Genomic DNA, 16,710 nt, shown 5'->3' on the forward strand with positions numbered 1-16,710 from the left:
TTTTTTTGTATCCACACATAATAACAACAAAACTTTGTGCATTCATAAAATAAAGAAAACAAACAGAGTGTGCTGTCTTGGTTCTGCGTGATCTTCATTTAGAAACGCGTCATTAAAATGAACTAACACAGAGACATGAGAGATATATCTATAGAAGGCATGACATGTCTACTTTTAAACCGAGCAAGTCTTATTAAAAACTAATATTCTGTGATAAAGTAATCCACACGAAAACAACGCAATGTCCAGTCTTTCAAGTCTCCCATCATTAAATCTAATGCGACCACGCCCACGCGCCGGATTAGATTTGGATTAGCTCAGAAAGAAGAATGAAGCGGCTTGACCCAGAGATATCATAAATATAAGTAAGTCTTTTTTATTATTAATCTACTTGTATTAGTTTTCACATAACTTGTACACATTTTACTAGTTAGACTTTTTCCAAAATATAATTCCTGACTAAATGTATAATCAAGTGAAACATTATGAAGTTTCATTTACATCATCTCAATGTTTCACGATGCCAGGTTTTTTATTTATTTTTATTTTTTTATGTTCTATTACATAGACAGCAATACGATATAAAAGTAATATGAGTTATAATGTTGCTAGCTTAATGTCAGTAAGAATGATTAGACAAATCTTTACTGTGATAGGCTATTCTCTGTTCACGAATATAGCCATATAGGTTTATAACTATATATAGTATAGGTCCACATACAAAGCATGCTTGTGTTTATGAATGAAACTAAGCTTCTGTTCATGAATATCTGCTCTGGTGTAATTATTTTGAATGTGTTATAACCCGTCATTGGTTATAACACATAACATAGACATTAACTACTACTATTATAAAAAGTCTATCAAGTAAGCTGTAAATATCACTGACAATAAATGTTCTATGTGGTAATTGTGTTCTTTTTTTCCTATAAATAACTACTACTATTATAAGTGACCATCACAATAATGTTAATAATGCAGTTTATTTGCGTAAACAGCATGCTTACTTTTTCATTTCAGATAAATAATAACCTGTTGCAAAGTGAGCCAATGCAAATAAGCAGCCAACTCAGGAACCTGGAACACAGCTAAGACCAAGCCAGGCACACATTCTTTCTTGTAACTCTTCCCTCTCAGTCACACACCTGGCTGAAAGGCTCATTATGCAGCTCATTATGTGGGACTTGGTCTTCTCAGGTGTGAATTACACAAATATTCATGATAGTTGACGCCTACTCGCATATGCCCTTTACAAACAAAAAGTGTCTTAGAAAATTTAAATCAATCAATTGTTTTATGTGCACGAGTAAACAAGATGATTTTCACATCATTTTGAAGTAAAAATTCTAAGCTACAAGCTCCAGGTTTGACAATCTTGTGAACAAATGTTCCCTAGGTGTTTAATGACCTTATTTCAGTGACTTCAAAATTGTAGTTTTTTTACTAACCACACATAAATGTTGTTTTCTCAAAAACACAATCATGTACATACATGTGTAATGTCTGTTTTGGGTTTTGTTTCATGTTCATGTTTTCATGTCCTTTATTTTGTTATTGTTTGATTTTGCTGTTTGTGTCATGCTTCCCTTGCCCTCATGTACCTCTGCTTTGTGTATGTGTCATGTTCTCATTGGCTATTGTCTGGTCATGTGATTATCAGTTCTGTTTGTTCTCATTGGTTGCTTTAGTCATGTGTCTTGTTCCCATTGGTTTGTTTGTGTCATGTGACCCTCATTGTTTGTATAAGTAGTCATGTTTTTGCCATTGTGCTTTGTCGTGTATTAACGTAATGTTGTAACCTGCTGTCGGTGAGTCTAGTCTGTTCATGCCAAGTCTGTTCAAGCCTCGTCAAGTCTGTTCAAGTCAAGTCTTTGTTTACTGTTTGGATTATATTGTTTGGATGTTTTGGATTGCACCATTGTAAATAAACTGCACTTGGGTTCATCTACACTCGCCTCAGTGGACTGATCATTACGACATGCTATTTATGTATTATTGTAGCCCAGTTTGTACTGAATACAGCGTTTTCAGACTTTAGCCATGTACTGTATAAGTTTAAGCAACTGAAAAGCACAAACGTCAGGGCATGTCAAAACTTCTCCAGTCCCCTAAAACCCCTTAGACCCCAGAGGGTTAACATAGATTTACTGTAGTAACACTGACAGCACCATGGTGTTGTGGCAGAAATGCGGGATATTCATATCGAATTTGATTATATTATTAATATAGACATAAATTATTGTATTAAAGGAGTAATGGAATATAATTACAGTATTTTTTTTGTGATTAAGCTATAGCGTTTGTTTATTTAGACTACTGTTTTTCATACAAATACTTAGAACCCATATAGTTATTTTTACCATGGTATTGAGGTGCTATATGTGTATCGTGATCTCAATGTTTGCTACTACGGAAGACCAATGGTTAATTTTAATAAAACTCAAGCAGTCAGAACTAAATTTCACCATATAAAAATAAGGTTGTTACAATTTTTACAGATGTTCCTGTTTTTGATAATGAACACGAACTTACATCTGCATCCAAATCCAAGCTACTGTCAAATGTGCATTTCTAAGAGACAAAAAAGTAATATTATTAATATTGCAACCTGCACTGCAAACTGTGCTGAAGATGTGTGTCAAAGACAGGAAAACAAACCTGCTTCATGATTTATATGTGACTCCTTAGAACGTGCAGAGACTACAAAAAAATATTTTTTTTCTATTAAGATATTTATTTTGTTAAGGAAAATTAGTGGAAAAATGTAAAGATTTTAGAAACGTGGTGTTCGTCATGGTCTGACTATAAAGATTAGTTTAAACCCCCAGTTAACAGTCTGGTTTCTACAACATTCACTTAGGGGCAAAACTCCGCCTTTAAACTTGAAAGAAATAAAGATTTGAAATTTATTGTGATAATTATCGATATCAACTGATTTGAACAATTTTAGCATGATACATTTTTAAGCCATATTGCCCAGCCCTAATACATCTCATCAATTGAAACAATATGTTTTATTTGTGAACTGATGTTCAGCTGTTCTTTTAATAGTCAACATTTGTTCATTCATCAGCCATTAAAGCTCAGTAAACACTGGTCACAGACATGAAGATGTACCTTCAGTTTCACCGAGCTGATTGTTTACTTGAAACTCCCCACTAATAATGTTTTCAAGCCATCTAAAGTTTGATTTTGACATAAAGTGGTGATTTCTTAATGGGTGAGCGGTTTGTTTACTTTTTTTAAGGTTTATTTTTGACGTTTTTCCAGAATAACATTTCTATTGTTTGTCCACTGAACTGTGTGATCTGTTGAGCACTGTCCGTTTTCTTCCACGTGCGCGAGTGCTATGAGTCAGAGCATGTTCACTCTTTTTCTACACATGAAATATGAAAGCAAATAAACATATATACGATATATTTTCTGAATGTGTTTTGTATGCAGCTCATGATATTTTTATAGCAATAAAGGATGTTTATGACAAATATTAGCAGTGTAGCATTATTAAACACACATAGAGTGCATGTGCCTGCTTATAAATCAAAATCAACTATAGATGATGTTTAAAGTGGGTACATTAATAATTACATTTTCAAGTGTTGTTTGATGATGATTGTACTTCTAATTATGTTTTAGGATGTAGCCTATTCTTGTAAGCATTATATACTGTATAGTTTGTTTATGGTGTAGAACCTTGTTAATCTTAATTTAATGCTGTATATTTAGCAGCGGATTATGTTAAATCCATTTACGAAATACATATATTAGCAGAAGGCGAGCAATCGTTTTGCGTTTGGTGTGAAAGCACCGTTCGTCGACGATTCGCCTCGCTTTTTCACATTGCACTAAGTGTGGAAAGGCCTTGAGACTACTGCTCACTGATAGGATGCTGATCTTCTACAGAGAAAGGTTATTGGTGAGTCTTACTGAGTTTCCATCCTTAGCAATTTCTTAACTTAATGTTTACACAGGCTTTCAAGAGTTATACTGAAATTGTTTGTTGTACTTATTGGTATTAAGTTTTAAGACTTGTTTATAATACAACGTTTATGTCATTAAGGGTTTATGAATTTTTCTTTTATACTCAAACTAGTGCTTCCTTTGAACACAGGCATGAAAGAGTTTTAGTTATTTGTTGACTTGCTGACCTACTAATGTAATGAGTTTTGAGAAATGGTTTACATTACAAATTACATGTTTTTATAAATTCTTTTTACAAGCAATGTTATTTTGTATTAAATAGAACATCTACTGAATCTATAAATAATGGAGCATTTTTTTTTGTTTGGAGCTCCTATTCTATTCAAAGTTTATTGTCTTTTTACAAAATGCTTTAAAAATGTGTTGAAGTCAGTTTATTACTTTGTAATAACTTTATACAAAGGATAAAATGGGTCTGAGTTTGATTCCCACAATGACTATAAACTGGTTGTGTGTGGGGCAGACCCCAGATATACACAATACCTGAAATGCCCCCACAAGTAACCACTGTGTCAGGTTTATAACTTTTGTAGTGAAATATTTGTAATCTGAAGTGAGGCAAACAGGCCTTTTCATTTTTGTCACATTATTATTATTTTTTTTTTAGTTCTGTAGGATCATAGGAAAGGGTGGTCCCCATTATGTAGCAATTCTGACAGGTGACCCCCATAATGCATAAAAATGAGTTTGTGTGTGTGTGTGTGTGTGTGTGTGTGTGTGTGTGTGTGTGTGTGTGTGTGTGTGTGTGTGTGTGTGAGAGAGAGAGAGTGTGTGTGTTTAGACGTACATTTCTTTAGTCCTGCTGTAATCCTGGATTCTCCTCCATGAGCCACACTAGAAAACACACATAGAGTCACATTCAGTCAGGAAACACATTGCTGTTGCTATGCAGTTACTATACAAGGTACTCAGGGTGGTTGCTAGGGTTTTTCTATGCAGTTGCTAAGCTACTTAGGGTGGTTTCAAGAGTGTTGCTATGCAGTTGCTAGGGTACTCTGGATGATTGCTTGGGAGTTGCTATGTAGTAGCCAGGGCACTTGGGTGGTTGCTATGCAGTTGAAAACATGTTCTGTTTGGTTGCTATGTGGTTGCCAGGGTACACAACATGATTGCTAGGGTGTTGCTGTGCAGTTGCTAGAGTACATGGAGTGGTTGCTAGTATCACCAGTAAAGCCACAATACGATACATATCCCGATACGAGACTGCACTGAATTTCACCTCAGCAGAATTAAGTAAAACAGCTGTTTATTAAACACTGCATACTGTAGGACCATTGCTGACTGTAGGCGGAGCAGACAGTTGATCTCTACATTATGAAGAGCCTACAGAACTGTATGATATCAGTAATGGTGTAGGTTTCACATTTCAACATTGGGCACTCTTGACCAGGAACGATATTCTGATTGTTTTCAAGCCCATAAATAATAATGTCCTCATTCTAATATATTAAGAAAATCATCTTTACATTGCTGGTACGTGATCATTGCACAAATTTTCTAAACTGTCTTTACTGCAACTCATGCACACACATTCAGTCACTCACAGATCGAGCAACAAAGAAACTTCGGAAGCAATGCAGGTGTTTTTTAGTTGGATATAAAAGTTGTAGTTGGATTTGTAGTTGAAACTGTTTTTAACAAGGTAAAAAGGGTGTTGTTTTACATGACCATTGAGGAATTTTAACCAAAGTATGTTGCAGAGATTTTATGAAGACCAATTAATACCAACTTGTGGAGAATGGGCATCCAATGTCCCCTTTAAAGTTAGAGCTTTTTTTGTTCCTTCTTTTACAAGTTGTTAAAGTTTGCAACAGAAGTTATCATTTTGAATATGTTCAAAACACCTTTTATGGAAGCTGTAGGGAGGTGGATGCCATTTTTGTTGTATTTTCACTGTTAGCTCCTCTTTTGAGGCCAGTTAGGGCTGAGTTAAAATACTGTTTTGTTGTTAATTTGTTTTGTCTGAGCAGTTTAGTTAAGATTTTACTAGAAGCCTAAAAGGAGAAGACTAGTGCTCTTTAAATCCCAAATGTTACATCCTCTTAAAAACTCCAAGACTCATATAGATATACCCGGAGACACTGAAAAGTTTAAAGGGGTCATATGACCTTGCTAAAAATAACATTATTTTGTGTATTTGGTGTAATGAAATGTGTTTATGTGGTTTAAGGTTCAAAAAACAAACACAATTTTATTGGCTAAAACTGTACATTATTGTTGCTCCTCTATGCCCCGCCTTCTGAAACGCGTATTTTTTTTTGTTCTGAAAAGCGGTGTGTACTCTGACTGGCCAGCTATCCAGTGCATTGTGATTGGCTAAATGCATCAAGCATGTGACGGAAATGTTATGCCCCTTAACACACTGTGAAGCCATGTCCCCCCGAAGCGATGAGACAAAACCATTAAAACCCATTAAAAACAAGGCATTTGCTGCTATAATTACTGATTATAATGACGTATACTGTCTTTTTACACGTTGCGTTGCGTATTGCGCCGCGTAAACATAAAAGCATGTCTGCATTTGTGATTGGAGAAACGACAAACAACAAGCTCTACTCTACACTGCTCTAAACTCGCGTTTGAATCATCAGTAGCAAATTCTTTAAATATGTAAATGTAGTTACAAGCTACGAGTCAGAAGCACCAGACTGTCCGTGCAAAGTTGTTATTGCCCCACTTTCTAGAAACAGACATCAGCATTGTAGACTACTCTCTCAGGAAACAGTCCTTGTCCTCCATAAAATTTGCTGCACACATCTGAATATTTGGGTTGAACTGTTCCGGAACAGTTTTGTAGATAGAACTTAACCACTGATTTCTAGTCATGTCCTTTTTTGGAAGGCCCAGAGGTGGAAAGAGTACAAAAATATTCTACTCAAGTAAAAGTACCATTACATTAATGAAAATTTACTTAAGTACAAGTAAAAGTACCAGTCTAAAAATCTACTCAAGTAAAAGTAAAAAGTAGCTCATTTAAAATTTACTCAGAGTAAAAGTTACTTAGTTACATTTTAAGTGGGAGGGAAGCAAAAATGGGACAGGCCAAGGGTGTCAAACTCAGTTCCTGGAGGGCCACAGTCCTGCACAGTTTAGATATAACCCTAGTTAAACACACCTGATCCAGCTAATCTAATCATTTAGGCTTATTTGAAAACTACATGATATGTGTACTGGAGCAGGGTTAGAACTAAACTCTGCAGGGCTACAGCCCTCCAGGAACTGAGTTTGACACCCCTGGGATAGGCCTATTAATCTCAAACTAGTTGTTTTTAATTAAAGGAATCAGTTATTTAGAACAATAAGACATTTGGGCTGTTACCAGGCAAAGCAGTATCAACAAAACTCATCTTTTCAATGCAGAGGAAATGCAGAAGCTTCATCTGAAGTGGCATTTAGATGTATTTACACACTGTTTAATGCAGGACAAGAATGCATTTAACCTGCAGTTACAAATGCATGAATAATGTTTTGATATACAAGACATAACATGTTGAATACTCATTTGAAATTATAAGAAATTAATTATTGAAAAAAATCAAAAGATACTTTAAATGTGAAATTAAAATGGCCAGTATGTGTCAGCAAGTCACTGTTAATAAGAGAGTCATTGCGATTGAACCGAATCATTTAAACGGTTGATTCATTCAGGAACTAAACACTGTCATGTTGCTCAGAGACGGTTGGAATTATCTTTTTTTTCTAAAAATAGAACAAAAACATTCAATAAAAAATATAAAAAAAACATCCAATAATTAACATAAAAACCAACCCTCTTAAAAAAAAAATATACATACATGTATCAAAAAAAAACCGGCATTCTTTGTATATATATATATATATATATATATATATATAAAAATCATGAAAAAGCCGGCATTCTTTGTGTGATTTTGATTTACTATATGAAATTATATAAATAATGTAAATCTTCTGCCCCTATATCTTCATTTTTGTGATCATTCTAAATGTATTTTACAAGACTGAATCACACAGTGAAAGAACGCACTATAAATGCGCGCGCACATCATTAAAACAACAATTATGATATTATCGCAGACGATATATATCGCACACTCCGCACCACTGTCTTTTTGGCTAATTTGTGCAATACCTCTTGCTAAAATGTCAAAGCTTCATTTTAACCACCAATGCAGCGATGCAATTATTTAGCTTACCTCTACATGCTTGCGAAGGGTTGATGTCGAGATTTTATAAGCTGCTAGTTTGGTCTCTCTCGGCAAGCACAGCTTACACTGCATAATAGAGCTTAAATATGGCCAGAGGTTCACTTCATTTCCTTCGAGTTCAACTTCAGAATATGACGGGGTTTCGTTTTCAGCGGTGTCTGCACCACTAACCCCTGTTTTGTCCGTCAGCATCTTTCTTGTGATTTTAGCGCCAGTTTGCCCTCCTGCCCATTTTTTACTGACGTAGTTTCCAGCGAGGGATTTTTTTTACTCAGTAATTAATGTGTTTTAAAATGTAGCGAAGTACAATACTTTAAACAAAATATACTTAAGTAAAAGTAAAATTACAGATTTTAAAAATTACTTTAAAAAGTAGAAGTACACAAAAAAGCTACTCAATTACAGTAACGCAAGTAAATGTAATTCGTTACTTTCCACCTCTGGGAAGGCCAAACAAAATAAATTCACTTTCACAACAAAACACATCGTCTTCACGACATGGTGGCAGCAACAATACTACAGCGAGAATCAAAGTCACGCCTTCTTTCTTTGCATGAACATTTTGGGGGTGTTATGCAAATCTCCCCACACAGTGACGCAGACATGTGAGGGTGTGTTAGAATGAGCTGTTTTAGGTAGGCGTGGTTCACTCTTAATTTTTATAAAGAATATCTCTTTGGATTTGAGACGTTAGTCTTTGCAACTTTACAGATCTTTATGCATCAAGAGCTTGTAACACTCCAAAGAGAAAGGAAAAATTAAAATCGCATCATATGACCCCTTTAAACAATAAAACCTAAAACCTCTTCATGCTCGACATACTTGAATTTGCCCAGTAAGCAATTTGAATCCATCAGTTTTTCAGAGATCAGCTTGACTCCTGAATCTCCTGGGTGATTGTAGCTTAGATCCAGCTCTCTCAAGCATGAGGGGTTTGAAGTCAGAGCTGAAGACACATAACAACATCCCTCCTCTGTCACAATACAGCCAGACAACCTACAAAAACATACAGCAACATCACATTAGTTTGTTTGTTCTGTACATCACATTATATGATGTATCATTTTTTTTATTGAACTGATTATTCAAAAAAAGTATTGTGCACATTTGTTGTCATTCTGATCTTGTGTTATGGTTATGATCTGTTTTGGTTTAGTTTTCTGTTTTTCCATTCTCATGCCTTGTTTGTTTCCATGGTTTTTGATTTAATTAGCTCCACACCTGTTTCAGTTCTCCCATTTAAGTTTCCATTACTTAAATCTGTGTTCCCCTATGTTCCTTTTTCTGCTATCATTTGGATTTGTGTTTGGTTGTGCCTATTCTCTCCTTTGGATTATTAATCCTCTGGAGTCGATCCCCGTGTATACACGTTATGAAGCATCTTCTACTGATAACCCCGAAAAGAACTTAAATTACACGTTCAGTTCGTACAGATAAGAGCAATACATCAATCGAATCTGTAAATGGTCTACTTTTATTTGTATCCACACATAATAACAACAAAACTTTGTGCATTTATAAAATAAAGAAAACAGAGTGCGCTGTCTGCAGCCTTGGTCTGCGGTGATCTTCATTTAGAAACGCATCATTAAAATGACCTGTAACTCAGTGAACTCAGTGAGTTTAAACTAAGCATGAGCTACCAAAAAACAAATAATCTGTAATAAAGTAATCCATATGAAAACAACGTGATATCCGTCTTTCACGTCTCCCTTCATTAAATATCATATGCTACCACGCCCACTCGCTGAACGCGGTATTGATATTTTAATGTTCCACGTGAAGCTTGCGGCTTGTAAATGCCCATACAGAAACAAAGCAGCGAGACTGTTCAAGTTTTTTTTATTTTATTTTACTGTTTGCTTCGCGCTGAGAGGAATAAGACATAATTCACCCCAAGAAGATGCGCTGAGGATTACCTCAGGATTTGAGTTTTAGATTTCCTCAGAAAAAAGAATAAAGCACTTTATCCAGCAGAGATCATAAACATGAGTAAGTCTTTTTTTTTAATTTATATACTTGTATTAGGTTTCACATAATGTGTACACATTTTACTAGTTAGACTTTTTCCAAACTATAATTCCTGACTAAATGTATAATCAAGTGAAACATGAAGTTTCATTCACATCATCTAAATGTTCTACTGTAGCCTACTACTAGTATCAGTGACCATCACAATAATGTTAATAATGTAGTTTATCATTTAGTTTAAGAGCTCATAAGCAATATACACTTTGGAAATGCTAGTTATGTGATGTTCATTTATATATTTCAACATTACACAATACCAGTCAATACCAGTTTGCTAAAGCAGTAATATTGTTCAGTATTTTTACTATTTTTAATAAAATAACTGCTTTCTATTTGGATATATTTTACAATTTAATGTATTCCTGTGATCAAAGCTAAATTTTCAGCATCCAGTCTTACTCCAAGTGTAACAATATACACTATACCATTCAAAAGAGTCAGTATATATAGAAATTAAAACTTTAATTTAGCACACACCTGATAAATAAAAACGATTAATACGATAAATGTTACAAACAATGCTGTTCTTTCAATTTATCAAAAAAACCTGAACAATATTCTCAGCTCTTTTCAACATTAATAATAATAATAACAACAATAAATATATATATTTATTTTTTTGTAGAAAACCAGAATATTAGAAGGATAAAAATTCAGCTTTGAAAGTCAGCTTTGATTGTTCCTAATAAACTGTTTAACTGCACTCACAAGTGAATCTCAAGTTATTTTGTGGGATAATTAAATGTATTCTAAATAAACTACAAACATAAAAATATATACATTTATTTTGTCCTCAAATTCTTTCTTGTAACTCTTCCCTCTCAGTCTGTCATGAGTCCGGACCCGGGGTTCCTCCTCACCACCAGAGGGCGCCACTTCCATTCTCCCGGACTCATTACCTTCACTCTGCACACCTGGTTCACCCACTCACACGCACACACCTGGTGCCTATTGTCACGGACTATATAGTTTTGTCTCACACACCACTCTGCCTGGCTGTATTGTTAATTATTAATTGTTAAGGGTTGATCATGTATGTGTATTTTGTGTCTTAGTCGAATTCCGAGGTGTATGCGTGTTATCTGTTTCCTTTTTGTTTTTGCCCTGTCGGCCTTTTTGTTCTCATTAAAAGATAATTCCCCACAAATTGGACCCATACACATTATCTACCACAGCGCTCTTTACCGCGCCGTGACACAGTCACTCACCTGCCTGAAAGGCTCATTATGCAGCTCATTATGTGGGTCTTTGTCTTCTCAGGTGTGAATCACACAAATATTTATGGTCAATCAGGCCTACTCGCATATGCCCTTTCTAAACAAAAAGTGTCTAATTTAGAAAATTAAATCAATCTATTGTTTTCTGTGAGTGAGTAAATAAGATGATTTTCACATCATTTTGAAGCAAAATGACAGTCTTGTGAACAAATGTTATGTATTTGTTTTATGACCTTATTTCAGTGACTTCAAAATTTTAGTTTTTCACTAACCACGCATAAACGTTGTTTTCTCAAAAACACAATCATGTACATACATGCTATTTACATATTATTGTAGCCCAGCTTGTACTGAATACAGTGTTTCCAGACTTTAGCCATGTATATGTTTAGAAGCAACTGAAAAAACCACAAAAGTCAGGGCATCAAAACTTCTCCAGGCCCCCAAAACCCCCTAGGCCTCAGAGGGTTAAAAGAACTCTTTGATTATACTCCTTCATCGTGCGCTTTGTTTTCCATACCACACGCGTGACAGAATAGCAGAACCTCAAAAGTTAAGTGGCTTTTTTCTTTCTTTTTTGTTTCGTTTCTTTTTCCTCCCCTCTCCCGGAATGGATTTACCAGCCGTCCAACTCTTGTGCCTGAAGCAGTTGGACTGTTCACAGAAGGACCATACTAGGGACTTTCTTGATCTGGCATGCCTTACCCACTTCCCTGACCACTCGCTCTGTGTTTTTTACAGCACCAGCCTGAGCGAGTGGAGTAAGGCACGCCTGCCAGTGAACAGTCACAAAGAGCAAGATTTCGTGGAGTGGGTGCTGGTGAATTGTGGATCTCCATTCACCATCTGCCCCGCTGAGGAGAATATCTCCAGCCCCACTCCCAAACCAGAGACCAGCCAGCCGTCATCCTGCTGCACGGAGCAAATGCCTGAGCCCACTGCAGACGGAGAGCCTGAACCTGTCGCGACTGAGCTGATCATCGACACAAAGCCTGAGCCTCGAGCACCGTCTGACCAAGTGTGTGAGCCAGCAACATCATCCGTTCCTGAGGGAGGTTTGGTGGAGATCGGGGGCTTGGAGGGAAGCCCCGCACACACTCCTGCCGCTGAGGGTGAGCTGCAACTGGTCAATGGACTATATGATGAGGAACTAATGAACTGTTTTAAAATGGATCTAATAGACTGGTTTGGGGAGCCATTACCCATCCCTCCCAGCCTCCCTCTTCCGCCTCCTCTTAAACCAGCCCTGTCAGCCCCTCAGCTCACCCTCAGCACACCATGTCTGGTGGGTTGGCTGTACTTTGAGACTTCTTTGGAACTGTGAAGTTCCATCTGGCTTCTCCTGCTCCGGTCTCCTCCCTGGTTCCTCCCTCCATCCACTCCGACCTGGCCCTATGGACTATGCTCCCGTTCCATTGCCTGCCCCACACCCGCCTCCTGGACCCCCACCGAGACAGAATAGACTTTATGAATATGTGCAGTTAGCTTGTTTGTGTACTGAAAATCAGATTATTTTATTTTAAATATGACCAAGCAATGTGCTGAGGAGGTAGAAGCATAGAAACATGTGCTATTCACACAAGCCTCATTCATACTAATGTGCTCATGAGGACAGACCTCAGCATTAGTTCTCAGTCATTTGACTGGTCAGGCTGGTAAAAGCATCCCTATACCATATTTAATATTTAATATATTTAATATAAAATTAAAATTTTAATGAACTAAATAAATAATTGATTTCACTTTAATTCCATTACTGAAAATCCATCATATATACCCGCATATTTACTCAACTTCTAATAGGGTATTTTCACACCTAGTTTGTTTGAGCCCTGCAAACGCTCTCAGAGCGGTTATCTGTGATTTTAGATCCCCCCCCACCCCTTAATGGTTAAATTATTAATATTAATCAAAAATCATGTCTAATTAATTGAACAATCACGAAAAACTTACACATTTAACAGCAATTTATTTAAAGGTTCACAAAAAATGTCATTTTTAACATTTTAATAATTTTTAATTCCATCAAATTCATTTATTACATTTTAACAAATACTATTACACATTAATAATCTTAAAACCATCTCATAATCAGAACTGTTACTCAGGTCCAGCTCTCTCAGGACTAATTAACTGATTTTGATAAAAAAAATATATATATATATATTATTATTCAATTGTGAATTAATGTTTTTTTTTTTTTTCAGAAATACTTTGTTATCTACATTTTTTTTCTGGTAAATAAATTAATTCATGTACTCATGTAGGCAGCAGAGGCTGAGAACACAGCAAAGAAACGGTAAAATGCTCATGAAGTGGCACTCAGAGCAGTTCTAGAGATCATGTTCATGAGTTCATGTACTCATGTAGGCAGCAGAGGCTGAGAACACAGCAAATGTCATGTGCGCTTCAGTATGTGTGTAATAAACAAAACCATGCATCTGCACCTTTCATTCACACAGAGACTCGCAGAACTGTTACTCAGGTCCAGCTCTCTCAAAAAATAATTACAAACTCTCACAAGACTGAGCAGTGAGATTACATATGGAAAATCTGAACAAAGAATATACACCAATAACAACAAAAAGAACAAATCAAAACAATGATAGAATAAATCTTAACAATGTGGTTTTTAAATAATTAACTTGCAAAAGGATTAATCAAGTTTTTGAAACTCAGACCTCAATATCTCCAACTTAGAGTTTGGACTCTTCAGACCTTCAGAAAGAAGCTTCACTCCTAAATCCTGCAGGTCATTGTTACTCAGGTCCAGCACATTTAGATGGGAATTTGAGGATTGTAGAGCTGAAGACAAACTTTCACAGGACCGAGCACTGAGATTACATCCACATAACCTGCATAAAGAACAAAACACACAGCTATATTAATGTGAATTTATGAGTTTATATAGTTTATAATCTGCAGTGCATGTTTGTGCTTAATACAGTGTCATTAGACTTTATTTATTTTTATTTACTACTTTATTTATTTATTTATTTATTTGTTATTATTTATGACTAGGTAACACTTTATAATAATTATAAAAAAAAAAAAAATACTAATAACTCATTTTAAAACTATTGTAGTTCATTAATAGAATAAAAAACTTAGAAAAAACTACAATAATACAACATACAAAAATAGAGATCATCACCCACTCATCGACAATTGTTATTAATTGTTACTGTTTAATAATAACCTCATATGTACAAATTTTTTTTTATTAAGATAATGTTTTATTAACAATCTTTTGATCATAAATAGTACTCACTTTAGACTAGATCATGGAACATCAGAAAATATCATTAAGTGCTTTAAACCAACATTTAATTGGACATCAGTTGCATTCTTTTCAGTTTTTTTATACTGTACGAAATGTATATTCTGTTCTCACTTAATACACTTAATACTCTACCTCTAATCCTGAAGTATTTTAAAAACGTGATCTAATGAGCATTTGTATATATTTCATATTGTCAGCATTATGTCATTTCATATTTTAAGTGGCTATGTTTAGGTTTGGGCATAGAGTTCATGTATTTGTAAACATCTTAAGCAACTTTGGTAACACTATAATAAGTACAGACTAATAAAGCACTTACAAATAATTTATAAACATTACAGTTAATTAATAGTTTATAAATTGCAGTTTCTGTGTTAACAAACACAGAAACTGCAATTTATAAACTATTAATTAACTTACAAAAGAAGGATCAAAGCAGACACAACACAGGTCATACCGAAAACATAACACATTTATTTTTACTAACATGGCTTGACATGACGAAGAAAGGTAGGCTGACAGATAGAAACATCATACAATCATTGGATTTTTTTGTAAAATACAACACACACACACACACACACACACACACACACACACACACTTATACAGTTTTGAAATGCCATGAATTAATCTACCAAAGGCTCCATCATGGTGTTTCCCAGCAAGCCATTCATACCACTCGATTACAGTGAGGTGATCATATAGCAAGCTTTCAGTCCAGTTCCTCCTAAGCCTCCAGATCTGCTCTGTGTATGTTCTCCAGGCTCTTTCAATATGCTGGGTGTGTGCACCTGAATGTGGGTCTACATACCACCTGCTGTGGTTAACAGTATGATGATCATACCCTAGAACCGACATCATGCGGTAGGCAAGCCACTCGTCAGTTACAGAGGACCCAGGACTTACATGACTTACATGATGACAGTATAATACATAAGTAATGAATTTTTTTAAACATTAAGACTTTATGATCCACACAGTGAAGCCACGGTAATATATATGGCCTAACTATTTATATTGATTTACTGTATTTACAGTATTTGGCATTGATAAGAACACAAAAGGAGTATCATTTTGGCAAAAATAGTGAATGTAGCAATATTTGAATCTAGCAAAATCTGTTTAACATGTATACATCACTATATTTGGTTTACTGTTATCCTGGCATTATTTTATAAAAGTAATTCACACTGGGTTATTAAATATCTGCTGACAGTCAGTTAAATTTGGTTCTAGCTTCTGACCATCCACTTCTCCCTCTTTATTTATTTTTTCTTTGAACGATGTGATGCTTTTCACTTGCTTTTTAAATAAATGAAAAAGTAGAAATTATGTTTGCTATTTTCTGCCTTCTGTTCTATGCTGTTTTCCCTGCTATCATATACTTCCTCATTCCAGTAAGATGTGACGGCATAACCAAAATGTTATATTAAAATTAGCAAAGCCGATTGGAGAGTATACCATAGTTTAGATTTTTAAATTCACATGGCTATGATGATTGAAAAGATATCTACTGGTTTTATTAGCATGTAACTTCATACCATCCAGCATTGTCCGAGTGGTATTATTACCTGTGAATGTATCGCATTCAAAATCACAAAATGAATACTTTTGAATGGCTAAATATTGACATGTGTCTGGTTGATTAAATGCATTTGAGAATCTTCTTACCAAACATACTGGGCTGAGTTTCCCAAAAGCTTCGTAAGCCTAAGAAGTTTGTCAAAACGATCGTACGACTGATCTTAATATTACGGTCTATTTCCCGAAAGCATCTTAACTTAACTTAAGTCTTGAAAATCAATCATCATCTATCTATGCTCTCTATTAATCAAAAAACCCTAAGAAATGGTAAGAAGACACATTTTGGCGGTCACCTGCAGGACAATAGGCAGTTTACACCTTTAACTTTATTCAAGTGCAATGTGATGTGTTATAAAGGAGGCCTAAGGATTTGATTTGTACTTTATTGTACACTTTATTACTTTTTTTTAATTATTATTAAAAT

The 16,710-nt window shown here is 35.2% G+C and overlaps 1 protein-coding gene across 1 annotated transcript in view; it reads right to left on the bottom strand.

Moving 5' to 3' along the window:
* Positions 1–16,710, bottom strand: part of LOC109065248 (NACHT, LRR and PYD domains-containing protein 3-like) — an 84,897-nt gene that overhangs the window by 5,963 nt on the left and 62,224 nt on the right. Inside the window, exons 7-9 of the mRNA XM_042754427.1 lie at positions 14,098–14,271; positions 8,991–9,164; positions 4,769–4,815 (exon numbers count right to left, since the gene is read on the bottom strand). Coding sequence (XP_042610361.1) covers positions 4,769–4,815; positions 8,991–9,164; positions 14,098–14,271 — 395 coding nt within the window. The remainder of the gene's footprint in view (positions 1–4,768; positions 4,816–8,990; positions 9,165–14,097; positions 14,272–16,710) is intronic.

Source organism: Cyprinus carpio, unplaced genomic scaffold (assembly GCF_018340385.1).
Source record: "Cyprinus carpio isolate SPL01 unplaced genomic scaffold, ASM1834038v1 S000006514, whole genome shotgun sequence".
In the NCBI taxonomy this organism is placed as follows: Eukaryota; Metazoa; Chordata; class Actinopteri; order Cypriniformes; family Cyprinidae; genus Cyprinus; species Cyprinus carpio.